Raw genomic sequence first — 27,903 nt, 5'->3', positions numbered from 1 at the left:
GTCACCTACACTTCTCCCCCACACTCTGTCTCCAGGAAATAGATCAACAAGCAGCCTGGTGCTCCACTTGCCCCTCCCCCAGTTTGCTCTGGCTGTAGAGTCAGGAGACAAAAGGCTGGAAATAAAGCCCTCTACAGCCTTGTGCTCCTTCAATGCCAGCTGGAGCTTCACACAACCCCTGCTTCTCCTCCACCCCCATATTCTAGCTTCCCCAATTGAGCAGGAAGGAGAGAAGAGACTGACAACTGGAACGATTCAAGTGCAGAAGGCAGTACCTGTTTTGAGTCGGGGGGGAAAGAAGATTGCAAATCTGTTGTAAGACCCAGGTTCAGATCAATCAGCACTCAGCAAGAAAAAAAGTGCAGACAGTAACCAGGACAGGGTAACAAAAAACAGTCCCCATCTAATGTGGATAAACTATATTGAGCACTTTATCCAATATATATCTGGTTGGATCCCAAGAAGGATTTCTGCTGGCAGAACGTGGGCATGGTTGGCCACTTCCCCCTTGGATGCAAATCTACAACTCCCCAACCATGCTGTTCCTTATCTCTCCACACACCATTTCACAGAGTATTTGGGACTGGAGCATGAAAGAGAAGCAAGGAAGTCACACTTTGCCGATGGAACTCATCAGAGGAAATTTTCAGTGGCATTCCAGTCTTTCAACCTACAAACTCATTGCTAAGGTGTTAAGCTGGATGCATTTCCAAAGTGTAAGCAAATCATAGCTCCACCCACATTTGAGACGTCAACCATGTTGAAATGACATAACCAAGGAAACACATGTAAATGTTTATCACAATCAGAAGCAACATGATTAGGCCTTCTCAAAGGCATCTCTTCTTAGGCTCGCATTGTTTCTTTCCATGCAGAAATCACACAGTGATCAGCGTAAGGCCAAAGCCTGGTTCAAGTGACGGGCCTTCTCCATGAAATTCCTCTTAAAGGGCATCACGAAGTCCTCAAAGTCCACCTCATACGTAAAACGCTGCCGACGCAACTCCCTCTTCCGAAGGAGGTCTTTAGTCGTTGATTCTGGACTCCATGTCTTGGAGAGGAAGAAATCAATCCAAAGATTACATTGTGTCAGGATTTATTTCATTGTCCACTCTTAAATAATAAATAAAATATATGCAACATCACTTTTCACCCTGACTTTCTTGGTGAATCAAGGTATTGACATAAGAACATGAGAAGCCATGTTGGATCAGGCCAATGGCCCATCCAGCCCAATGTTCTGTATTGCACAGTGGCCAAAACGCAATGGCCATCAGGAGGTCCACCAACAGGGCCAGAACTCCAGGAGTCCTCCCCCTCTTGGCCCCCCAACCCCAAGCACAATGTTGCTCCAGACAGAGTGTCCCATCTACACCTTGTGGCTCACAGCCACTGATGGACCTCAGCTCCATCTGTTTATCCAGTCCCCTCTTGAAGCTTTCTATGCTGGTAGGCTCCCTGGAGAAGAGCCTAATGCTGGGAGCGATCGAGGGCAAAAGAAGAAGGGGACGACAGAGAATGAGGTGGCTGGATGGAGTCACTGAAGCAGTAGGTGCAAACTTAAATGGACTCCGGGGAATGGTAGAGGACAGGAAGGCCTGGAGGATCATTGTCCATGGGGTCGCGATGGGTCAGACACGACTTCGCACATAACAACAACAATAACAATGCTGGTAGGCACCACCTAACTTCCTGTGGCAGGGGATTCCCTGTATACCATCCTGCTGAATTTAGCTCTCCGTTCATTGAAAGCTTATACCCTGGCAGATTTTACTGGCCTGAAAGGTTCCCCTGGACTTGAATTCTGAAGGGTTGTGGGATGCTGTCAAGGTTATATAGGAGAATTTATCTTGGAAATGTATTTGCTACCTCTCGAGAACAAAGCTCCCTTTCTTATAAGGATAAGGCAAAGTATTGCTAACCATAATTTATCATAATGAACATCCATGTAATATTATCACCCAATACTATATGGCTGGTGAACATTCATGTTCTCAAGAGCTGCTTATTTCTCTAAGCCAGGCTTTTTCAACCAGGCTCTCATGAATCTCTGGGGTTTTGTGATGGTGCTGGAAGGATTTCCCACGTAGGTGGGAGTTAAATAGTTTTTAAATTTGTTAAACATTTGTCGGGTGATATGACCATATGTGATCATGTCAACCTCCCCCCCCCCCACTCTCCAAATGGCCAAAAATGGGTCTGGAGGGGGTGGGGAGGGGAGGGGTCTCAACTGGGCATGTCCACAGCTCTGCTTCCCAACTATTCTGTGCATGGCCACACCATGTCTGAGGTTTTGTGAAACCTGAAGAATGTTTCAGGGGCTTCTCAACGGTAAAAAAAAGTTGGGAAAAGTGATCCTGGGACTCTTTTGCCCCAAAAAAGAGGGGTGGTTTACCAGATGTGTGGGACAGTAAAGAAAGGACATCCTGTATCACCTGGGCAATGCAGCCAGGGGACCAAGGTTTGCATTGGGCAAGCTTTCCAGATCATTCCTGATGAAAATATATGAGGATCACAGCCAAATTGACCTAGCCAATTTCAAAACATTTTGATTTTGATGCAACTTGGAAACAAGTGGAGCTGGCAACAGAAGGCCAAGAAAAGGACTCAAGGAATTACGACCAGTAGATCATTTAAAATGCTGTATTTAGGATGATAATTAAATCATTGCCTTATACAGAGTCAAACTGTTGAACTACCAAGGTGAGCATTGTCTACACGGAATGGCAGCAGCTCTTCCCCGTCCCCTGCCACCTGACCATTATTTTAACCAGAGATGCCCAGGATTGAACCTGGGACCTTCTTCATGAAAAACGAGTGATCTACCCCTGAGCCACAGCACTTCTATTGACCAAACGCACATGAAGCTTCCTTACACTGAATTTTCACTTTGGCCTAGCAAGGGTAGGCTTGTCCATTCAGACTGGAGGCGACTCTCCAGGGTCTTTCCCTTGTCCTTTTAACTGGAGATTCTGGGGACCGAACCTGATACCTTCTGCATGCCAAGCAGATGCTCTACCACTGAGCCACGCCCCCTCCTACAAGGGGTTGAAAGGCTGAGAGCCCACAGAAGCAAGGGACATGGCATTTCAGAGGCAAATGAAGGCGGCTTTTCCCCCCAAGAGCACTTACTCTCTTTGGTGTAAAAGTGATATTGACTTTCCTGGTAGCTCCTCGAGTTATCAACGAGTTCAGATGGACGACGTTATCCCTGAGGGATTCTTTCTTCTCTTCAAAGAGAGATTTCTCAACGACTGGTTCTGGCTGTGGCAAAGCCTTAAAAAGATATACCACCATGTGATCACATGACGCATAGGATGAACATTATTATTATTATTATTATTATTATTATTATTATTATTATTATTATTATTATTATTATTATTATTATTATTATTATTATTATTTATGAGTATTAATGAAGACTGTTCCATGTATTGTTTATATGCTTAATGTAAACCGCCCTGAGCCTCCGGGGAGGGCGGTATAGAAATATAATAAATAAATAATAAATAACATGCTTGCAAGGACAGGATGCGTTTGTTGATCTGGAATAGGTCCGCAGACAGCTCTGTTTCTGATTATGCACCAAAGGCTAAAGGCCAAGCGCAGAATGCCTTTCAATGCAAGGACTGCAGCACCAGGAGCTCTCTGATGAGGCTATTTATGACAAAGGAAAGCAAGATCTGCGGAAGGCTGCAGTTAACCAAGGATGCAATTTCAGTCCCTTGCGAGGGTGTCTGCTTTCCTGTTTTGTGGCCTCTGACAGCAGGGCTGGTTCCAGCATCGGTCTTATGCAGAAAGAAGGACTTCTGCCCACCCTGATCTGGGGACTCCTTTGCCCCACAAAAGAGGGGCAGGTTACCAGATGTGTGGGACAGTAAAGAAAGGACATCCTGTAGCCGCTGGACAATGCTGCCAGGGGACCAAGGTTTGCTCAAAGGCCACCAACTGACCATTGGGCAAGTCTGCTGGACCATTCCTGATGAGGTGGTCTTCGCAGCCCAATTGGCCTAGTCTTGGTGCCCTCTAATGGGGTGGCCTGAAATGTCACCCAAAATCTGTGCTCTTGGGACTCCCGGGAATATGTTTCCAGGGCACATTTCGGGCTCCCATGGAAAGAGAGAACGGAGAAATAGGAAAGTCCCTGTGCCTGCAGAGATGCTCTTCTGGGCCCCACCGAGAGTCTCTTACTACATAGTGCTGTCAAGCTGCCAAAAAAGAACTATTCCCCCCCCCCAATACAAACCTAAACACTCATTTCAACCTAACCAAAGTAGAAGCTGCCCACATAAGAGAAGCCCTGTTGACTCAGGCCAATCATAGAATCATAGAATCATAGAATCATAGAGTTGGAAGGGGCCATACAGGCCATCTAGTCCAACCCCCTGCTCAACGCAGGATTAGCCCTAAGCATCCTAAAGCATCCAAGAAAAGTGTGTATCCAACCTTTGCTTGAAGACTGCCAGTGAGGGGGAGCTCACCACCTCCTTAGGCAGCCTATTCCACTGCTGAACGACTCTGACTGAGAAAAACTTTTTCCTGATATCTAGCCTATATCGTTGTACTTGAAGTTTAAACCCATTACTGCGTGTCCTTTCCTCTGCAGCCAGCAGAAACAGCATCCTGCCCTCCTCCAAGTGACAACCTTTCAAATACTTAAAGAGGGCTATCATGTCCCCTCTCAACCTCCTTTTCTCCTGGCTGAACATTCCCAAGTCCCTCAACCTATCTTCATAGGGCTTGGTCCCTTGGCCCCAGATCATCTTCGTCGCTCTCCTCTGTACCCTTTCAGTTTTATCGATGTCCTTCTTGAAGTGAGGCCTCCAGAACTGCACACAGTACTCCAGGTGTGGTCTGACCAGTGCCGTATACAATGGGACTATGACATCTTGTGATTTTGATGTGATGGCTCTGTTGATACAGCCCAAAATGGCATTTGCCTTTTTTACCGCTGCATCACACTGCCTGCTCATGTTTAGTTTACAATCCACAAGTACCCCAAGGTCTCGTTCACACACAGTGCTACCTAGAAGCGTATCCCCCATCCAGTAGGCATGCTTTTCATTTTTCTGACCCAGATGCAGAAATTTACACTTATCTTTATTAAATTGCATCTTGTTCTCATTTGCCCATTTTTCCATTGTGTTCAGATCTCGTTGAACTCTGTCTCTATCTTCCGGAGTATTTGCCAGTCCTCCCAATTTGGTGTCATCTGCAAACTTGATGAGTAGTCCCTCCACCCCCTCATCTAGATCATTAATAAATATGTTAAAAAGTACCGGGCCGAGCACCGAACCCTGAGGTACCCCGCTACTCACCTCTCTCCAGTCTGATGAAACACCATTGACAACAACTCTTTGAGTGCGGTTCTCTAACCAATTCCCTATCCACCTAACGATCTGAAAATCCAGATTGCAGTCCTTCAACTTATCCATCAGAACATCATGGGGAACCTTGTCAAAAGCTTTACTAAAATCCAATGGCGCATTCCGTCCAATGCTCTGTATCTCACAGAGGCCCAAACCCAGGGAGGTCCACCAGTGGGGCCAGAACTCCAGAAGCCCTCAAACTCCCCGCCCCAAGGGCCAGGAATACTGAGCATCACTGCCCAGGTAGAGCGCCCCAGCTTAGTTCCTGGCTGAGCAAGATAAAAGTCAGGCCAAGGGAACGTGGACCTGACTCTTGAAAAGACTGTGCTCTCTAGTCTGGCCTCAAGTCCCTTCTGCTGAGGACTGCAACATTCGTGCCTGTCCCCCATCTACTGGGGGCCTCCCCAGGCATGCCAGACCTCCCCTCAAAATGGCAATCAATCCCAAATGCACACATAATTGATGCCCTTTTGTGCTGACTTGGGAATACGAAACATAGAAGCACTGCCTTCCCCCGAGCCCTGCTTTAAACCTGGAGATGGCCAGGCTTGAACTTGGGACTTTCCTTTCCACTGAGCTCTGGCCCCTCTCCGAATAGGCCCGCATGCATGGAGTCAGGGAGGAAGGGGTGGGTTCCTATCGACCTCCCTACATGGGCCCATTGGCACTGGAAGTTTTCTGTACAGACTTCTGCCAGCCTTGGGTCAGGGGGGCATTTGGTGGATGGGTGACTGGAGGTTCTAACTTGGCCAGCTCCTGGCTTCCTACCTCCTCTTTCCCTGGTTCTTTCACAGCACCCTCTGGAGGCTTCGGTTTGGGAGACGTCGGGGGTGGGGCGGGTGCTTTAGGCTTGGCTCCTTTCTTCCCCTTCTGTTTATCCACTTTGTTTTCGGGCGGGCGGGGCAGCCGATCCAACGTGTCTTGCACCAAGTGGATTAAACGGTTGTCAGCATAGGCCCTGGCAATCTCCAGAGCATTCTGACCTATTTGCAAAAAGACGACAGGTTAAGTGCTAAGAGGTTCCCCCCTGGACCCTCTTGAAAAAAGGGCCTTTTGCTCCCCTTCAGGGGGTGATAAATGTCCCCCCTCCTCTCCTTCTCTGGCTCATGTTTTTGCGTGAAGATGTGTGCAAGCTGCCTGTTCACAGTTTTTAAGTTGTGCACCGACACAAAGAACGTAAGAAGAGCCCTGCTGAATCAGGCCAGTGGTCCATCTCACCCAGCATCCTGTCCAGCTGTCTCCAGCTCCTTGGGCTCACCCCCATGGCTGCTTTTCCTCCTCACGCCAAGTGCTGGGAAGTGGCATGGAGGAAGAGAAGGAGTAGCAGAGGGGTGGGGAAGAGCCTTTGATTGGCCCTCTGTCAGGGACTGCCATCATCCTAATGGAGGGGGCTATCCCCCAGTGAGGGCCAGTCAGAGGCTCGGCATGTCATCGGAAGGATGTTCATCTTTTTATGTGGTATGATTCCCACATACATTTCTACTTGGCAACAAGTCTGGTGCAACCAGTGTCTAGGCACTGTCATGGACAGGGAGGGAAGCGGCCAACGCACCACAAGAGCTTGCCCAACGTGAACTGCGCTGCATCTTGTGCATTCCTGGATCCAAGCCATTATGTTTTAAAAGGAAAGGACGGCTGATACATAAGGGTTTCTGTGTGTCTGTGCATGGTTTGGAAGGCAAACTTAAAAAGAATGGCACATTAAAATTAACTGTATCCAGCCATACACTTCCTTCCAATGGAACAGCATTTCCATCTTGGGAAGAGGGGGTTGGGGCCAATCCTGTCTCTCCCCTCTTTCACTGTGTTGCTCCCTGTGCTGTTCTGGAGGGTCTGCTGACCTCCCCCCATGAACAAATTTCCAGGGCTCAGTGGGCAGCAGCAGCAGGGAGAAGTCCCATTCTACAAATTCCACAAATACTTTATTTAAAATATATGTATATATTTCCTTTCCTGCTGAGCATTTTGGAAGCCATGGCAGGTCAGAACAGTGTGGTGCCAATTTTTATAAAACCAATGTTAAAAAGAGCTGCCAGGCTACAATCGCCTGTCTGTGTTACTCCCCCTCTGCCAGCCTGAGCCTGGTATGACTTGGGGGGACATGATGGAGGCGTATTAAATGGTGCATGGGATGGACAAAGTTCACAAAGAGAACTTTTTCTCTTTCTCCCCAAATACTAGAACGTGAGTGGATCACTGAAGCTGATGGGCAGTAAGTTCAGGATGGACAAAAGGAAATGCTACTTTACTCAGGATGTGATTAAACTTTGGAATTTGCTGCCAGAGGATGAGGTGATGGCCACAGGAATAAACAGCTTGAAAGGGGGATTCGACAGATTCATGGAGGGTGAGTCTATTGACACTAAACCTCTGAATTCCAGAGCCAGCAAGTAACATCGAGAAGGCCTCAGCCTCTCTGCCCAGTTGTTGGCCCTCAAGAAGACATGGCTGCCCACAAGATGCTGGACTAGATGGATGACTGGCCTGATCCTAGTTAGCTGTACTGTGATGCCAGTACTCAGAAGGGACCTGGGAATCCCCCAGAATTGGAGCTCATCTCCAGGCAACAGAGACAATGGAGACAATGGCTGCTTTGGAGGGTGCACTCCCTAGCATTGTACTCCATGGAGGGCCCCCCCCCCTAAATTCGGTCCATTCCTGGGTCCACCCCCAGGTACCCAGAGTTGGCAACTCTAAGCTTACCTCTCCTGTTTGCCAGCTGAACTTTAGCCCCACTGTTAATTAAATATTGCACCGTGTCCAGTCGGGAGCTCTCGATGCCTCTCATGAGGGGGGTCCCATCGTTGATTGTGAAGGCATCAAGATTTGCTCCGGAATTCACAAGGAGTTCAGCGATATCCTGCTGACCGGCATGGCATGCGTGGTGGAGAGGGGTCCACATGAAATTGTCGGTTGCGTTCACGCTAGCCCTGCGGAGGAGGAATTCGATTATGAATGAGAAATGCTGAATTCCTTCTGATACAGGCGTCGCTTTGGTCGGTGCTGCTTGGCAGGACTATCCAGAAGAAGCCGTGCCTGCAGCCCACAATTCTTTTAGGGGCCATCAACAATCATTTAATTACTCCCAAAACCAGAAAGAAACTTTTAGGGTTGAAAATCTTTTTTAAATTTTTTTCTCCCATCAGAAAAGAATGAAATTTTAGAGCCCACGAAAATCTATTCTATTTTTTTCTGACACACAGAAAAGTTGAAGTATGAAACTCAAAACACCCCAAAACACCAGGAAAAAAGAGCTTTTTATGTATTTAAAACCGACAGTCCTGCATTTCAGTCTACTGGAGCAGCAGGAAAGAGCCAAGGTCCAGGAGCCCCGTCAGGAGCATCGGTCGGATCACAGGCGGCATCAGGTGAGGCGGGAAACCATGGAGGAAGCCAACAAAACCTTTGGTGTAGTGGTTAGGAGTGCGGACTTCTAATCTGGCGAGCCTGGTTTGATTCCCTGCTCCTCCACATGCAACCAGCTGGGTGACCTTGGGCTCAGCACAGCACTGATAAAACTGTTCTGACCGAGCAGGAATCTCAGGGCTCTCTCAGCCTCACCCACCCCACAGGGTGTCTGTTGTGGGGAGAGGAAAGGGAAGGCGACTGTAAGCCGCTTTGAGCCTCCTTCGGGTAGGGAAAAGCGGCATATAAGAACCAACTCTTCTTCTCTTCTTCTCTTTGGGAACCACGAATTTGCCCCCAGGGGACAGGGGCAGCATTCCCAAAACATGCAACCAACAGGGGGCACAATTGGGACCGTGCCTGAACTGCAAGATTCTTGGGGGGAATGCTGGCAATTCTGTGGATCGTTAAGATGGCCTCTGTGTTGTTTTTCCCGCATGTGGAACGGGTCCTGGAATGTGAGTCCATCTGTCCTTAAATCTTGGATCTGAAATGGCTTTCCGAGACAGAAGGACAGACGGACTCACCTTCTAGCTGTATCTGAAGAAGAGAGAAGTGACTAAGGCAGTGGTTCTCTGCCTTCCTAATGCCGCGACCCTTGAATGCCGTGCCTCCTGTTGTGGTGACCCCCAGCCATAAAATTAGGCAAGTGTGCTTGCACAGAAATTAAACCAAAACTGCTTGCCCCGCTGCAACCCCTGCGAAAGGGTCGTTCGACCCCCAGGTTGAGAACCACTGGACTAGCAGAAGTGCCTTTCTGGCTGCAAATTCTGTTCGTCTTTCCATTGTTGCTGGGCTCTTATTCTTTCCTGCGACTCCAAACAGACCAACGCAGCTACCCGTCTTGATCTCACTCCAGCAGCAACACCATGAAAAATGTTCATGCACAAAGGCAATGAAACCATCAACAGCCATTAAGAAGCCTTCCTATGTTCTCCTGAAATGGACAGCCAGCACAGATAGGAGGAGGAGGAGGAGGAGGGCGGAGGCTCAGGGCCAAAGTCCTCCCCCGCCTCCCCCCTGGGGATGCACTTTAAAATCTCCATCAAAATCAGAAGGAATGACCAGCAGGCACCTCCCCACACATGCATGCGCCACTGACGAATCTGCTGCTGTCGCAGACCAGTATGGTGTGGCTGGACTACTTAACCCGGGAAACTGGAGATCGAATCCTAGAGGGTGAGGCTAGAGGCTGTGACCTGCACAAAGCCGCCTGGTCTCTGAGCCAGTGGGGTAACAGGAGCTGAGATGCTGGATTAGGACCTCTAAAGCCCTTGCTCAGCCATATGCCGTGGGCACTTTCACGCACGCTGAATCATGGACTCCAGGGGTAGTCCAACTGCAGCCCTCCAGATGTCCATGGACTACAATTCCCAGGAGCCCCTGCCAGCATTCCAGACATCTGGAGGGCCCTAGTTTGACTACCCCTGATGTACTCTCTTTCAGTGCACTTTGCAACTAGATTTTACTGTGCGAAAGGAAGAGCAAAATTCACTTGCAGATGATCACAAAGGTGCATTACAAGTGGACAGAAAGTGCATTATTCAGTGTATTTGAACTCTCCCTTTGACAAGGGGCCAGTCTCTCTCACAGGGGTAGGATACAATGGAAGATGGGAGACCCATATAAGCTGAAGGAAAACCAGGTGAGAGACAGACACTGTGGCCCACAACTAAATTTGACAGGCCTCGTACCAAATAGGAAGGCACTTCTCCTAAATGCAAGACAGGGAAAGGCCTCACACGAGGTAGACCCCCCCCCCCACCCTCCAAGCCCCTTGACAACTCCAACTTACCCTTTTTCTAGAAGGAACGTCACGGCTTCCATGTTGCCGCTAGCACAAGCTGCCATCAACGGCGTTTTGTAGAAATGGTCCCTCACATCCACCGGGACCCCCGCTTCAAAAGCTTTCTTCAGGGAAGAAAGATCTCCGGCCTTAGTGAGGTAGTTGATATTAGAAAATATTTTCGGCGGGTCATCAATGTACCACCAGGAATCATCCTGTATGGGGTGCTCAGGGGGGTGGTCCCGGTTGAACCGGCTGCCGTCCGTGACGTTCTGATAAGTCTGGACCATGTGACCGGGTGGCCCGCCATCGGGGCGTCGTGGCCGTGACTCCTCCGGGATGACACAGATGGGCAAGGGGATGGCAAACTTGGCTTTCTTGCCTTTGGCCTTCTTGCCTTTCTTCTTCTTGGGGCCGTACGAGGACAGGAGGAAAGCTTTCTGCAAGTACCGGTTGCCCCTCAAAAACTCTTCAATGTTCACTCCCCCCGTACGGGTCTTCTCGTGAGCCTGAGCAACTGTGGGCAGCTGTTCCACATCCACAAAGGGACACTTCTCTTCAATGATGGCCAGGAAATCTTCCTTGGAGACCGTCCCATCACCTCGATCTACCACCTCAAAGGCCTCCCGGAGGCTCGCTTGGTGCTCCACAGACCAGTCGTGGAGCCGAACAGCCCAGGGAGGGTTGGGGTTCTTGACCCCAGGTTTCGGCTTGAAATATTTGGCAAAACGCCGCTCAATTTTACGGATTTCCTTGGCTGCTGCTTTACATCCAGCATCTTTAGCGACAGCTCTGGGTGTCTTTTTCTCCAGATTCCTCCATGTTGGATCACTGCCTAAATTGTTCAGGTAAACATGTTTCACCAAAAACAAGAAAGATTGGAAGGAAAGAAAAAGGGAGCAGGTTTGCATATGGGATTGGACAATAGAACTGGAGGGATTGTAAGGCTGAGATTTTGGTCGGGCCATTATCAATTACGTGTATTTGGGGGGGCTTAATACTGGATCCAACATTGTCCCTTCTAAATTGTTTGATTTTCATACTCTGCATTTTATACTGTTCTAAGTATAGCCTCTTGTGGCGCAGAGTGGTAAGGCAGCAGACATGCAGTATGAAAGCTCTGCCCATGAGGCTGGGAGTTCAATCCCAGCAGCCGACTCAAGGTTGACTCAGCCTTCCATCCTTCCGAGGTCGGTAAAATGAGTACCCAGCTTGCTGGTGGGGGGTAAACGGTAATGACTGGGGAAGGCACTGGCAAACCACCCTGTATTGAGTCTGCCATGAAAACACTAGAGGGCGTCACCCCACGGGTCAGACATGACTCGGTGCTTGCACAGGGGATACCTTTACCTTTACGAAACTATCTTTAACCGCTCCTGTGGAGTGCATTAAATAAAAGAGTAAGGGCCCTTGAGGGCGGGCCCTGTCTGGGATGAGGAAGGGTGCCAATTGGCCCTTTCCCCTGGACTGACAAGCCCTCCGCTTGTCAGTCCAGCCCCAAACCACCAATCAGGAGCCGCGCGCAGCACGGCTGCTGATTGGCTGTTTGGCCCGGCAAGCACCAATTGGGAGGCGCAAAGCGCCTCCCAAGCCACCCCACCCCCCTACGAGGGCAAACCTTCACCCCATGGCAGCCATTCTTCTGCTGGCCGCCGAGAGGGAAGGTAGGCCCGCAGCCCCCCATCGCCTGGCCCGGGGAGCGGGGGGAGCCTTCCCAGCCGCCACAGAGCTCCATCGCTGGCTCTCTGAGCCGGCGATCGCCCTCCCTGGAGCCTGGGGAGGCTTTTTATCTGTCCAAGGGGAGGAAAAAGCCTCCCCAAGCCCCGGGGAGCCCAATCGCCGGCTCACGCATCCGGGATCGCCCTCCCAGGGGCCTGGGGAGCCTTTTTCCCTGGGGGGGGAGGTTCGGGGGGCCCAGCCCTTCTAACCTGCCTGGACTGTGCTGCCAGGAAGGTTGGGAATTGCTAGCGCCCGCTGGCTATATTTTTTTACAGCGGGCTTAATTACTAGTAAACAATATAGTAAAACCTCCTCTTGGCCCCTGTGTTTAGCCACCATGGGTTGGACTGGATAGGCCATTGGCTTGACCCACTATGGCTTCTTTTATGTTCGTATGCCTGCAGCAGCAATGATCTTTATGCTTGATGGTTGAGGGGCAAGAGTGAGAGGACTTCTGGAGTTCTGGCACCTCAGGACGCCCACCTGGACTTTGCCCACCATGTGACACAGAACATTGGCCTGGGTGGGCCACTGGCCTGATCCAACATGGTTTGTCCTGTGTTCTTAACCATATTGATTAATTCTGGTTTTCTGCTGCTATGAACTGCTCGGAGCCCCACTTTGTGGAGGAGGGGCAGTATATACCTGGAAATAACAAATAAAAAATAAAACCCAATAAGCCAAAGAGTCCCCAAGATTCCTGCCAAAACTCTTTGTACTCCTCAGCTTCAGGGCAGGACAACTGCTGTAAGTGTCTTTCTCTCAGTCTCAGCCCAAGACAGCTGATCTTCAAAGAAGGAGCCATGAGGAAGCCAGGACTCAATGGGAAATAATTGTCTTGGCATGCAGGAAGTCCCCAGTTCAACCCTCCAGGCTCAAGGAGCAAGTGGTGTGAAAGACCCAACACCTGGATGAGATGCCTTCAAACAGAATGGACAATACCAAAGGTAAGGTCTGTCCGGAAGGGAACACAGCCAGGCTATTGGATATCTGCTTTATAAACAGAAGGCCCAAGGTACATCCCCAAATCTCCAGTCAAAAGGACACAGGTGGGAATAAAAGCCTTTATTTGAGACCCTGGAGAGCAGCTGCCAACCAAGCGGACAATGCTGACCTTGAAAGAGCGAGGGCCTGACTCAGTCAAAGGCAGCGTCATGTGTCCCAGAAACACGAAGCCAGGAGAGAGGAGGCAAAATAGAGCGTGGACTATTGCACTACAGCCACTGTTCACAGCTGATCTGCCTTGTCCATGCAGAAATAAGCAACAGCTATTGGTATCAGAGCACAGGGCTATGCAGTAGCCAGCACAGTACGGATGCAGCCAATGAATTCCTTGCTAACTATAGCAAAAAAAAAAAAAAAAAACCAACAAAACTGGTATGACCCAACTTTTGCTTGAGGAATCTATCTCCAGCCTCAGGAACACACAAATTTAGTGCCAGGCTGGAGAAAGGCTTTGAACTTTGCTCAGCAGACAGACACCAGCAGTACGAAGCTTCTATGGGGAACCAAGCAGTGGTTCCCTCACCCAAATTTAGGCTGGTGCAAGGGCAGAAGGGTCAAGTGTGGCTGTTTGGAAATACCGGTTGAAACTAGACCAAATCCATCCAGGCACCAATAGGGAGGCAGTGGCGGCATTTTGAATGGGTCCTGTATGCTCCTGACTGCCCCCTCAATCAAAGGAGCTCATGGGCTGGGCCCACAAGGCCTTTCCGGTGGCGGCCCTGGGACTGAGGAATATCCTCCAGCACCTGCAGAAGACATTTTTATTTTGCAGGGTATTTGGTTAGGTTTAGTAGCAGTCCCAACTAGTGGTTTTAAATTTTTGCTTTATGTTTTTAATGTTCTTTATTCTATGCAGCTTATCTAGGTTCCTAAGCATCCATGAGCTCCATAAGGTCGCCTTCCCTTTCCTCCCCCCACAACAGACACCCTGTGAGGTGGGTAAGGCTGAGAGAGCCCTGAGGTTATTGAAGAAGAAGAAGGGTTGGTTCTTAGATGCCGCTTTTCTCTACCCGAAGGAGTCTCAAAGAGGCTTACAGTCGCCTTCCCTTTCCTCTCCCCACAACAGACACCTTGTGAGGTGGGTGAGGCTGAGAGAGCCCTGAGATCACTGAAGAAGAAGAAGGGTTGATTCTTAGATGCCGCTTTTCCCTACCCAAAGGAGTCTCAAGGTGGCTTCCAATCACCTTCCCTTCCTCTCCCCACAACAGACACCCTGGGAGGGAGGGGAAGCTGAGAGAGCCCTGAGATTTCTGAAGAAGAAGAAGAGTTGCTTCTTATATGCCGCTTTTCTCTACCCAAAGGAGTCTCAAAGCAGCTTCCATTCACCTTCCCTTTCTTCTCCCCATAACAGACACCTTGTGAGGTGGGTGAGGCTGAGAGAGCCCTGATATTCCTGCTCGGTCAGAACAGCTTTATTAGTGCTGTGGCAGGCCAGGGTCACGCAGCTGGCTGCATGTGGAAGAGGAGTGGAGAATCCAGGGCCACACACATAGGATAATGTGCTTTCAATGTGCTTTGGCAGCTGGATTTTCCTGTGCAGAACAGTGCATTGAAAGGACATTATCTATTGTGTGCAGAATAGGCCCTGTTTAGAAGTCCGTGCTCCTATCCACTACCCCAAGCTGGCTCTCTGACACCAAACCAGCCTGCTAGTTAAAGTTTTACATCAATGCATTCATCAATCCCCTTCTGTAATCGACCTTAAATCTCAGTGGCAAAGGCAGATTATGAATAATCAATAAACAGGTAGAAATAACTCCCAGTTCTGAAAGTGAAAACATGAACACAACGTCAGCATTGTCCACTCAAACTGGCAGCTGCTCTCCAGCATGTCAGGCAGACGTCTTTCACATCAGCTCCTGCAATGGTTTCTTTTCACCCAGGTCAGGAAACCCAAGACAGACACACAAGTGCTGCACTTCATCTTCACCTCTTTGCCCAATAAATTTACAGCACTCCGCGAAGCCTCCTGCAGCTGCATAGTGAAGGGGGGTGTTTCCGTTCATGGCGATGAGACCCACGTCTCCGTCGTAAGCAGAAATGATCTTCAGGATCTAAGGAAAGCCAAGTCAGTTCCATCACCTTTCAAAAACATTTTCCACCCCTGCAGTCAAATGGATCTTATCTTTCTCGGGAGCAAAACTGTAGCTACTGGCTGGACACGAGAGCCAACTCTGCAGAGAGGGAAGACCTGATGGGCAGGAAGCTCTGAACCAGAGAGGGCAACACTTTTACTACTACACATTGCATTTTTCCACCCATGCCTAGTGGGGCTGCTAATGCTCTGTCTGTCCCAGGAACAGCTGGCCATGAGGATCCCTGCAACAGTCACCTCCAGACTGGATTTCTGCACAGGCCTTCCCTTGTCCTTGACCCGGAAAGTGCAGCGGGTGCAAAAGGCAGCTGCCAGGATTCTCACCAGAACATCTTGGAGAGCCCACATCCAACCAGTGCTGAGCCAGCTGCATTGGTTACCAGTTGTTTACAGGATCAAGTTCAAGGTTTTGGCATTGATCTTCAAGGCCATTCGTGGTCTGGGTCAAATGTATTTGAAGGACCGTCTAAAACGCTCTGCCCCGTGCAGGGTATTACGGTCTTCAAGTGCAAATAGGTTGGAGATGCTTGGCCCACATGAAGCTTACCTAGCCTCAACGAGGGCCAGGGCCTTATCAGACCTGGCCCCTACCTGGTGAAATCAGCTCCCAGAAGAGCTAAGGACCCTGATGGAACTGCCTCAGATCCACATGGTCTCCAGGATGGAGCTCTTCCATCAGGCATTTGATTGAGGCCAGGCTGAGAAAAGATCCACGGCCCCTCTTCCACCATTGGACATCTTCCCTGAACGTATGGCAGAGAGGAGGTAACTTGAGGGTGGGCTGGCTGGGGATGGTTTTTAATGTTTAATATTTTGTATTATCTAGTTATGAGTGATTACTGTTGTGAGACACCACGGGTTGGCTGGCCAGGAGCAGCGGCATATAAATTTAACAAACAGAAGCTGCCCTTAGTGAGAGTTGCCTGTTGTATCTAAGGCAGAAGGCTGGGCAATGAACAAGAAGAAAAGTTAGCATTTAGGGCCCCTTAGCTTGAAGGGTGACATGCTAGAGGTTTACAACATTCCGTGGGATAGATAAGGCAGACAAAGAAGTCCTTCTCTCGCTTTCTTACCATGCAAGAACTTGTGGGCACTCAAAGAAATGAATGAGCTGTAGGCTTAGAACAAGTAAAGGAAGGAATGTGCTTCCGCAGGGAGTGGTGGCAGCAACAGTTTCTAATCACATGGAGCAGAGGCTGCACGCACTCTGGGGCAGGGAGGCGGTGTCTCCTGGGTGCTGGGGGGGGCACAGTGGGAGGGCTTCTGGAGTTCTGGCCCTGCGGGTGGACCTCCTGTTGGCCCCTGGGTTTGAGCCACTGTGTGACACGGAGTGTTGCACTGGAGGGGCCATTGGCCTGATCCAACATGGCTTCTCATAGGTTCTAAAGACAGTTTTCTAGGTGGCATCTGGGGGGCCAAAGAGGTTTGGCTCCAGTATAGCATCCCAAGCGGGGCTGGTGTTTTGAAACATCCTCTAATTGTCCCCTTCCTTCTTCTTGTCCCATCCTCCAGCAGAACCACCATCCTCTTTCCATACAACTGAGGGGAACGGGGGGTGGGGGAGGAGTTTTTTAAAAAAACTGGCAATTTCTGTATTGCGGTATTTGTTTAAAGTCTGGGGAAAGCCCCCTAACAGAGCAGGAGAGAAGGGCAGCTGCAGGACACCCAGCAAAGAAACATGGGTGGGTGGGGGGTGCGGCATGGATGCTCCATGGGCCCTCCACACACTTCTGCATTGATGATGGCCATGAGAGCTCCACAGGGCCCATGGGGGAACCACCTCAGTTGCACATCACCCTCCCATATTATAAAATTCTCTTAGATTTCCTTGATCACGCCATAATTTGCTTCGTGCTGCAAGCCTTAAGAACATGAGAAGCCATGCTGGAGTGGTCCACCTAGTCCACCCTCCTGATTCACACCATGGCTAACCAGATCCTTTGGAGGGCAGAGGGCAGAGAGGCCAGGGCTGTCCTCTGATGTTGCCTGCTGGCTCTGGGATTCAGAGGATGAGTGCCCCTGAATGTGGAGTTTCCTCTCAGTCACCAGGGCTAGCAGCCCTTGACAGACTGATCCTCCACGAGACTAAGAACATAGGAAGAGCCCTGATGGATCAGACCCCTGGCCACAATGGCTAGTAGCTACATCCTTTAGCAGTTAATGCCACATTTTAATTACTCTGTGTAAACTAATACTTCTTTTTATCTGTCCTGAACCCACTACCCTACTGTTTCACTGGATGCCCTCAAATAAGTTGTTTAGGAGAGGGAGAAAAGGTTCCCTTGGTCAGTTCTCTTGACCCCATGCACAATTTTGTAAACCGCTGTCATGCCGTCCTGTCCTTCCACCCCACCCCCTGTCCCTTCATGTATGTTTCCAGCAGCAGCCCTGCACTCCCTGGGCTGGGTCGCGTGTGACTTTTCTGCTGGTGCCAGAGCTCTTGCAGAAGCTCAGCAAACAGGCCATAATAGCTGCCTGCCCTAAGTCAACGTTGTTGCTGCATCTTATGCAAACAGTTTCCAGGCACCATCACAGATCTTGGGGATGTTGCTGGATGTTTTGGGAAATCATTTGTGCATTGCAGGGTCCTACCTGCTGGAAGCACTTCCTCCTAATTTGGTTCCCTGTCTTTAATCGGCATTATAAGTGGTTTTTAAAATCCCTTTCCAATGGCTTGATGCACCAACACAAGAGATCGTGGCACTTTGTGGCACTTCAACTGCTCTTCTCTGAGTTTTAAGAAGCTGCAGGCAGTACAGCCAGTGGGTTTCTGGGGCCTTGTGCCCAGGCTGGTCCCTCTTGTCTGGATTCCTAACCAGAAGAGGGTGGAGGCAAAGCTTGACCCAGGCCTGAGCTGCCTGCTCAAATGGTCCTTGGAAGTTGTGCGGCTGCTGCTCTTGGTGCTCTTGGACACACACAAAGCTCAAGGGGCGAGAGGAGAGGGTGGCAGAGCACAGAGCAGGGGCCTCAGGCATCACACAAGAGGAGCTGCGGCTCAGGGGCAGAGCCTCCGCTGAGCATGCGGAAGGTCCTCGGTCCAGTCCCCAGCATCTCTGGCTAAGTGTAGCAGGCAGCACGGGAAAGCCCTCAGCCTGAGGTCCCTGAATAGACACGGCAGAATGCTGCTGGACCAAGGGTCAGACTCAGCGTAAGGCAAAGCGAAAAAGGAGAAAATATCCTAGCCCAAACAAAAGTCAGGAACCCAAATAGGTCAACATACGGGAAATGAACTTAAGCCTCTGCAGGGCAGAACACAATTTTAAAATTTAGTACTAATATTTATTAAAAACCCAAGGCATCCCGCATAGCCTCAATAGCATCACAATGCCTCCACTGGCCAGACGCACTTTGGCGTTACCGCCTTTATCGGTGGTCAGGCATCAAATGAAACCAGCATACATAAAACACAAAATATACAAGAACTCTTATATACAGTTAGCTCCCTTGCATGAAATGACACTATATACTCGGGACACTATACACCTCAGCCAGTTCCATGGACCAGAAGGGCTGGACTAAGCTAACAGAGGCCTCTGATCAAAATTTCTATTGGAGAAACTGGGTTGGTCATCAGGCTTTTATGCCATGTATTTTGAGTGAAGTTAAATCCTGTTTTAAAAGGCACTTCATTCATTAATCATTAATGTTCGGCATGGCCAGAGGCAAAAGGAAACATGGTCACCAAAGGATCCGCTGGCTCAACACAATCAAAGCCAACACAGGGATGACCATGAACCAACCGAAAGAAGCAGCCAGAGTCAGGGGCGCATAGCAAAGACTTTCCTATAGAATCATCGAGGGTCGGACACGACTGAATGGATGGCATCATCATCATCATCATCATCATCATCATCATCATCATCATATGTCAAACAGAAAAATATGTTATAGGATTTTTTTAGCGTTCCCAAAATTTCCATTAGAAAAACTGGAAAAAAGACCTCGTGCTAGGGGAGCCCTCACAATTGTTCCCCCCCCCCCGACATTTCTCTGGGGTCCGTTTCACAGTGGAACAGAACTCACTCCTGAGAGGTGCTTATAAATGAGAAACAAACTGACTCCCCCCCACCCCCCGTGCGCCCCGCCCCCTTCAATGAAGCGTGGGGTACCTGGTCTTCTGGGTACCTTTCCACCATCAATCAAGAATACCTCAAAAAACCCTCCTTTGGCCGCAAAATGCGCAGCATGGTGCCTTTCGTTGTCAAAAATATTAACATCGCCACCTCTCTCCAGGATGCCGCGGACGATTTCCACCACGCCTTCTCTCGCCGCTTCCATGAGGGCCGTGCGACCCGTTGCCTGTCGGGGAAAGAAGGCCCGTGAGGAACCTCCTGGGAGGGTCTCGCCAAGAGGGGTCTCCTTCCGTGGAGTACTTATGACCACGAGGGGGGTGGGGGTGGCATCCCGGCCTTTCCATCCATCGTTCTTTCAGCGAGGAGCTCTGCGTGGACTCCGCAATCCACCCTCCACCGCTTAACCTTTCCAAGTGCCAGCCATGGGGCAGGGGGGGGGGGAGCTTTTGCGAGTCACTGTTCACTTTGTCAGACATTCAGTTCTTCTGTTCTCAAGACTTGAACCGTGACTTACAATAGTTCCTCTCCCGCCACAAATTGTGTTAGTCTTGAAGGTGCTGCCGGACTCCGGCTCCTTTCTGCTGCTGCTGCTGCTGTGAGGCTTCTACCGACTGCCACAAGAAGAGACCTTGACTGGTGTGGCGGAGGGAAGAGGCTGAGGGCCGGGCACCCACTCCCCCCCCAGCTGACCCTTCCCTCTCCCGAGCAGAGGCGGTGGGTGGCTGGAGTCAGGCTGGCTCCCCAGCTGGGCTCTTTCCGCGGTGCCCCCCTCCCTCGACCAGGACCGGCCTCTTTTCCCTGATGAGCCTGCGTCCCTGCCGCCAGAGCCCCGCTCCAGCCAAGGTCCTAGGGCCGGAGTCTTCTAAGGATTTGGGAGGTCAGCAGGATCCAGCAGCTCTCCAGCTCACTTCCTTGCAGCTCAGATGGCATGGCAGTGAGCGGGGAAGGGAAGGCCTGAGGGGCAGGCGGCCAAGAGAGGTGAGCAAGCAGCGGCTTTGGGACGCACAATAAGGTCAAAGGTAAAGGTCTCCCCTGTGGAAGCACCAGGTCATGTCTGACCCCTGGGGTGACGCCCTCTAGCGTTTTCATGGCAGACTCAATACGGGGTGGTTTGCCAGTGCCTTCCCCAGTCATTACCGTTTACCCCCCAGCAAGCTGGGTACTCATTTTACCGACCTCGGAAGGATGGAAGGCTGAGTCAACCTTGAGCCGGCTGCTGGGATCGGACTCCCAGCCTCATGGGCAGAGCTTTCAGACAACATTTCTGCTGCCTTATCACCCTGCACCACAAGAGGCTGGGGACGTACAATAGAGAATGCTAAATCCACTTTCCTGGATTTACCACCTTGCGCTTTAAAAATGGCCGTACCGCGAAACAGCCTCAGGAGGTTGGCAACGTCATTTGGAAGGGCCCCAATAAGCTGCCACAATTCGGAGGCTGTGTCACCAAATATTCCTTGTGCAGCAGCTGCTTGAAATTCTGTGACGTGACCTTGTGAGAGAAGGACTGCGGGACTCTCCTTCCACCTGTAGCTCAAGGAGTGAGCTGCAATGAGTGGGGACGGCCCCTCCCCTGCTACAAATGCTGTGAGTCTTCCAGGTGCTCCTGGACTCTTGCTCTGTACTGCTGTGTGAGACTAACCCAGCTACCCATCTGGGTCCTTACTAGGTTCACTGCATTGGGGTCTGCTCCTCTTTCCAAGAAGGTCAGGCACGTCTCTTTGATCTCATGCGCTTGCTCACAGGCTTGTAGGAAAACCGGCTTCCCATCGAAGGTCACATTGTTCACATCAGCCCCGTACTCCAGGACCATCTGAACGCAGCGGAAGTGCCGCCGGGTGGGCAAAATGCAATAGAACAGAATACCTGCATGGAAGAGCAGAAGCACAGTTTGCCAAGCAAGGAGCAGCACCAGGGAATAGGTCGGTCATTAAAGGTCAGAGGCCATGGATCACTCTGGGGCATCAGTTCTGCATGCAGAAACTCACAGGTTCAATCCCTGACCTCCATCAGAAGAGTCCTGCTGGGTCAGACCAGTGGTCAAACTAAGTCCAGCATCCCACCTTATAGAGGTCAACTAGTTCCTCTGGACAGCCAACCAACTCTGAGGAAGAGTGCTTGCACTCGAAAGCTCACGCCTTCAATAAATCTTTGTTGGTCTTAAAGGTGACCTAACAACAACTGGGAAAGTGCCTGCAATTAATTATTAACGCGGACAGTTTTATTTCTCCAATGTTTTAGTGAACTACAACTGAACTCAAAAGGACTGATGAGCTGTTTTAGCAAAGAATTATCATATGGCATCACATGGCTTAATTCAGATATTATGACACATTTTACTAATTTGCCACCATTTATTTTGCCTTATATTTCTACACTTACGATGGTTGTTCATTTAGTCCAAGGAAGAGTGCATGCACTCGGAAGCTCACGCCTTTGTTGGTCTTAAAGGAATCAATTTTTGTTGTGCCCCTTCAGACCAACACGGCTACGCACTTGAATCTATCGTGGCTAGTAGTCACTGACAGACGTCCTCCTTGAGTCTATCTATAAGAACATCAGAAAGACCCTGCTGGATCAAACCAGTGAGGGTCCATCTAGCCCAGCATCCTGTCTCACATGGTGGCCAGCCACTTCCTCTTGACAGCCAACAACTAGGCAGAGAGGCCGAGGCCTTCCCCTGATGTAGCCTCCTGGCTTTGGGATTCTGAGCGACTAGCCATTAATGGATTAATCCACCATGAATCTATCTGGTCCCCCATTTGAAGCCGGTTATTCCTGTGGCCGTCACTGCTTCCGCTGGCAGCAAATTTCCACATTTTAAGCACTCTGTGTAATGCAAATTACTCTGTCCTGAATATACAGGCCATCAGCTTCACTGGATGCAACCAAGATCCAGTCTCTTGGGATTGGTAGAATCCCACGCACAATTTTATATACCTCTCTCATATCCCACTCCAGATTCAGGTGGGCAGGCATGTTGGCCTGAAGCAGAGAACAAAAATTAAAGGCACCTTTAAGACTAACCATGTTTTATTCAAGGTGTGAGCTTTCCTGTGCACACACCCTGCATGCTCACGCCTTGAATAAAACTTGGTTGGTCTTGCAGGTTCCTGATTGGACTCAAGTTCTGTTATGTATTCTACTGTAGTCATCTCTTTTCTAAACTGAGAAATCCCAGGATCTTTATCTTTTCCTCACAGGCTTGGATAATCCGTGATCTGAATGCCTCAGAGAGCTGATACTAGTCAGAACAGACAATGCTGGCTTGGACAGACCCAGGGTCTAATTCGGCAACCACAGAGCAGGTCTGTCTGCTCCCAGTGGAGCCTGGTTCAACCCCCACCACCTGCAGTGAAAAAAATCTGGTATGAAGTCATGTGAACGACATCCGCCTGAGGCCCTGGAGAGCCACAGGCACTCAGAGGAGGCATCTAAAGAAGGGAGCAGTGACTCTTGGACGCTCCGGCCCCTGCCACAAATTTTGTCCGCCTTGAAGGTGCTCCTGGATTCTTGTTCTTTTCTCCTGCTACAGACAGACTAACACGGCCACCCACCGTGCTCTATCTGCGGAAGTGAGCAGGGACTCACAAAAACTCCTCCCCTGCCACAAATTGTGTCAGTCTTGAAGGGGCTCCTGTACTCTGGCTCTTTTCTACTCCTACAGACCAACATGGTGAACCATCTCGACAGATCTGCATTCGGACTCAGTCCCAGGCAGCTTCATCATCATCATCCAGGGATGGCCCTCCTCCCGTTTCCCCCCCAACCAGTCTGGATCCTTCTTACCTTTTCCCTCCTCATCAACTATCATCATATCGGCCTCCGCCTGCACCAGCACATCCAAGGCCAAGTCGTGGCCCAGTTCAGCCGCTTTCATCGCCGGAGTGCGCCCCATTCGGTCCTGGACGTCCGGATGAGCTCCGAGATCCAGGAGGAAGTGGCACATGTCAATGTCATTGGCGACGCAAGCCAAGTGGAGGGCGCTGTCTCCATTGACTGGCTCGGTGAAATTTATGAGATCGGGGTAGCCAAGTTTGGTGAGCTTTTCGATCTGTTTCTTGTCTTTCTGACGGACGCACTGGAGGACTTTATAGATTTGGAGGTTTTCGAGCCGTTTATCCGCCAAAGACATTCTCAATCAACTGAAGAAAAGCTCCTCCCATCAAGATGGTTCCTGCCCAAAAGACCAGAGCAGTGGAGAGTCAGGGATTTCCCTTCATGGTAGCCTCAATCCAACACTTCTTTTCAAAAAAAATTTCTCTGCTTTCAATGCAACAGGGAATCCTGATCTTGTTGGGCCTGTAGGTACAACTGGGAAGGGGAAGGGGAAGGGGGGAAGGGGGGAAGGGGGGAAGGGGGGAAGGGGGGAAGGGGGGAAGGGGAAGCGGAAGGGTCACCTTTACAACGTAACTATCATGGAAGGCAGGAGGCAACACAAAACATTTGCCCTGGAGAGTGGGACCCTCACAAAAGGCTGGCAAGTTCCAGGCCAAGCATCCTTTCACGATGGGGGTGGGCAGATGTTTTTTAAATGGGGGTTCCCTGATGATGCCTCCTGGGGCCTTTTTCCTCCAGGGAGGTGCAGGAAAGCCCTGACTGACCCTTTCCTTTGGGGGAAAGAAGGAAGTGGACAGCAGGAATGGGTCACAGCAGTCCTTGTGATCTCGCCCAAAGCCAGCTTCACATTTCAGTACTATTTAAACAATAAAAATGACCAAAATTGAACTCCAATGAAAGCAATCCACTGAGGAGTGTTCACAGTAGAAAAGGGCCAAGATGTGTGGTCCTCAGCTGATCCAGAGACAATGGCCTTAAGGAGCAAGGAGGGAGATGAGAGTGGAATAGTGGGAGAGATTTTGTAGAGGCATGACAGATTTATTTACGGCAAGAGCAGCTGGACACTGGAACCCAGTCAGCAGATAAGATCCTTTTAAAGCTTATATTTATTTATTAAAATATTTAAGTCCCACTTTTGGTAGTTCAAGGTGGCGGGCAATAATAGCTAAAAACCCCAGATCGACTCCCGTTTCAAGAAGCCTCCCAATTCAGATGCCACGTAAAAGGTAAACTTTCCTGAGAGACCGCGAAGCCAAATCTGGATGGACTTTTGCATGCAGACCCACTCCCTGTTCTCAAAGGTCACTGGCCACTCCACTGGACGTAGGCCAAGTCCGAGACTCTCTGTGGGGCACCAACTAAGAAACGGATTGTGACCCGAGGGAAGATTTTTCTGTCATGGGACAGTTTCCCACTTCTATTGTTTTTCCAGGTAAAGTGTACACTTTTTTCCAGAGAATTAATCAGCAACATTGTCAACAAATATAACAGCAACCAATTTAGATGGTTTCCAGGTAATTGACATTTTCAAGAGTGTGAGAATACGGCAGCATGAGACAGGCCAACTTTTTTACTGATGAGAAACCCCAGAAACATTCTTCAGGCTTCGAGAAACCCCAGAAGAGGTGAGATCCTGCAGAACTCAGTTGGGAACCAAAGCTGTGAACACGCCCACCAGGGGCCCCTCCCCACCCCATCCAGAACCATCTTTGGCCATTTGGGGAGGGGTGGGGCAGGGCAACATGACCATATATGATCAGATCACCTGATAAATGTATGACAGATTTTTTAAAATATATATAAAAAATTAATGAACTCCCACCCATTTGGAAAACCCTTCCAGGGCTGTCAAGAACCCTTGGGGTTTCATGAAATACTAGTTGGAAATGTCCGAGATAGACCCAGTTTGGGGTAGTGGTTAGGAGTGCAGACTTCTAATCTGGCGAGCTGGGTTTGATTCTGCGGTCCCCCACATGCAGCCAGCTGGATGACCTTGGGCCCGTCATAGCACTGATAAAGCTGTTCTGACCGGGCAGTGATATCAGGGCTCTCTCGGCCCCACCTACTTCACAGGGTGTCTGTTGTGGGGAGAGGAAAGGGAAGGCGAATGTAAGCCGCTTTGAGACTCCTTTGGGTAGAGAAAAGCGGCATATCCTGCGTTGAGCAGAGGGTTGGACTAGATGGCCTGTATGGCCCCTTCCAACTCTATGATTCTATGATTCTATGATTCTATAACACCATTTAAAACACGTCTAATGTTAGTAATGGCATGTTCTCCTCCATACATATTTCAGTATTTCCTAGTGGGAACAATAAACTCAGATTCCAGTAGCACCTTTAAGACCAACAAAGATTTATTCAAGCTGTGAGCTTTTGAGTGCGAGCACGCTTCCTCGGTCTGACGAAGGGTGCTTGCACTCAAAAGCTCACACCCTGAATAAATCTTTGTTGGTCTTAAAGGTGCTACTGGACTCTGAGTTTATTGTGCTACTTCAGACCAACATGGCTACCCACTTGAATCTATCTTAGTGGGGACAGTGAAAGGAGGTGTAGAGGCACCATGCAGTTGGCCAGGGAATATTGAGGGCAATTCCGCACAAAGGGCAATGTCGCTAAGTCTGAGCGCTATTGAAAAGTGCTGCAGGCAAAAGTGGCAGGTCACGGTAACGCACACAGCCGTTTCTATTGGGAAAAAGGCTTTCCCACTAGCGCTGCTCTCGGAACGCACATGTTTCTGGTCTCACCGAAATCGCAACAAAGGAGGCGATATTTTTCCACGCTTCCTCCTGCCCCTGGCCGTCAATCAACCAGATCAGCCTGTTGTGTTCGTGTTTACCTTTAAGAACTCTTTTTTAAAAATTCGAAAAGACCTGTAGCAATGCATATTCGTTACTTCCATGTATCAGAGAGACCTTTTCTGCTGGTGTAGGAGCTGGCACTTAATCGTTTGCACACTCTTAAAGAAAAAAGAAATCCCCTCCCCTCCTGCTATTTCTGGCTGAAATTATGGGCAGTGTCGAAAGGGGCTGTATTGTGCTTGGAAACTTTACAGACAATTGCTTGTGGAGTGATTTCAGCCAAAGAAGCAACGTTTATTCGTTGCTTTTGCTGGTTTAAGGGGGGGGGGGAAATGGCGATCGCGACACCAGAAGCACAGGTGCAAATGCTTAGGGAGGGACATTCTTGCTACCACTATATTGAGAACGCACATGTTTTTCCAGATGTGTTGCAGGTTGTTCTCAAGAGTCTAGCGTTTTTTTTGTGGATTCTCCGAAAAGCGCTACAACGAAGCGATTTTTGCAGGAGTGTTGCAGGAGTGTTGCTGATTGTGTACGACGTCGTGAATGACGAGAAATATATAGCGTTACACAATGGCAACACTTTGGCTACATTAACGCTGTGCGGAATGGACCTGAACTGCACCTATTCCCAGCCTCCTTTACAGGGCTGTTGTGAGAACATAGTCAAGAAGCAGAGATTAACAGATGCCTCTGTGACTAGTTGGGAGAAAGGCAGGACAAAAAGACATGAAATAAATCAGGCCTTCTTGACAGCACTGGAAGGGTTTCCTGAATGGGTGGGAGATAATTAATTTTAATATATTTTTTTAATTTGTTAAACATTGAATGGGTGGTATGCCCATTGGCCAGTGATGGGCCTGGTGGTTGTGGGAAGGGGAGGGACTCCGGATGGGCATGTCCACAGCTATGACTGCCAACCCTATTCTGCAGATCCCGCCACTTCCAGGGTTTCAGGGGTTTCTCAAGGGTTAAAAAGTTGAGAAAGGCTGAAAGAAATACATACTGCAGCGCTGCCACTACTCAGAAGCTGGAGCCAAGATCAGACGCCTTGTAGTCCGGTCCCTCTGAGCTCCCTGCTTGGTCGTTGGAGACCCAAAGACATTCAGTGAATGGCAGGCTGGCCTGATCCGGAGAGGATGTGGATGGGAGACCTCCAAGGAAGAATAGGGCCAGATGATGCTCCCACCTCCCCAGTCTGGTCTGGAGGAAATGCCACTGGGCCACCGGAGCCAAGCTGGGACGCCGCCCCCGGTGCCCCCCACTCGCCCCCCAGCCAGCCTGTTCGGCGGCTTCCCTCGCATCCCCGCCGGGGACCCAGCAGGAGCCCTGCCCGGAGAAGGCGCCCGGTGAGAGGGGCAGCGCCGGCTAACGCCGGGCGCCCCCCCCCCCCTCTGCCGCCTGCCCGGCCCTCCTCCTCGCGGGGGCCCAGACCCGCCCGCAGCCCGGCCAGGGCGCGGCGCTCCTCCCTCGGCAGCCTCGGCTCCAGCTGCGCGCTGCGGTCTGCGGACGCGTCTGGGACGGGCCTGGGGGGGCCGCTGGCGCAGGTGGAGGGCAGCGGGAGGCCGGGCCAAAAAGCCCCCGGAGCCCTCCGCCCTGCGCTCTCCCGCCGGGAGTCCCGCCCTCCCGCCCGCTCCCGCCCGCCCTGCGCAGGTGTGGCCCACCTGGAGCTGCCGCCCAAGCGGCTAGTCCTCGCGGCGCGCGCCCGCCCTGGCTCCTCGGCGAGCGTTGCCGGCGCCCAGCGGGCGGCGTGTGGCTGCGGGGCGGCCGGGCGAGCGGGCGGGCGGCGAGCGGCCGAGCGGGCGGCGGC

At 50.4% G+C, this 27,903-nt stretch overlaps 1 protein-coding gene across 2 annotated transcripts; it reads right to left on the bottom strand.

The window, feature by feature from the left end:
• Window positions 1–783: 783 nt before the first annotated feature.
• ANKEF1 (ankyrin repeat and EF-hand domain containing 1) lies at window positions 784–27,903 on the bottom strand. Of its 2 annotated transcripts, XM_077315834.1 has the most exons (11): window positions 27,758–27,877; window positions 27,100–27,247; window positions 23,245–23,632; window positions 21,122–21,321; window positions 19,532–19,681; window positions 15,218–15,341; window positions 10,573–11,398; window positions 8,076–8,302; window positions 6,141–6,355; window positions 3,133–3,276; window positions 784–1,051 (listed from the first exon to the last, which is right to left on the bottom strand). In XM_077315834.1, exons 3-11 carry the CDS (start codon window positions 23,588–23,590, stop codon window positions 890–892), a joined length of 2,394 nt encoding a protein of 797 aa, XP_077171949.1. In that variant the 5' UTR covers window positions 23,591–23,632; window positions 27,100–27,247; window positions 27,758–27,877; the 3' UTR covers window positions 784–889. The 2 variants fall into 2 exon arrangements, with proteins under 2 accessions (XP_077171949.1, XP_077171939.1); XM_077315824.1 differs by lacking the exon at window positions 27,100–27,247 and having other exon boundaries at window positions 27,758–27,903.

Source organism: Paroedura picta, chromosome 1 (assembly GCF_049243985.1).
Source record: "Paroedura picta isolate Pp20150507F chromosome 1, Ppicta_v3.0, whole genome shotgun sequence".
NCBI classification, from domain to species: domain Eukaryota; kingdom Metazoa; phylum Chordata; class Lepidosauria; order Squamata; family Gekkonidae; genus Paroedura; species Paroedura picta.
The sequence above is the reverse complement of the archived record's forward strand: the minus strand, read 5'-3'. Positions and strand labels throughout refer to the sequence as shown.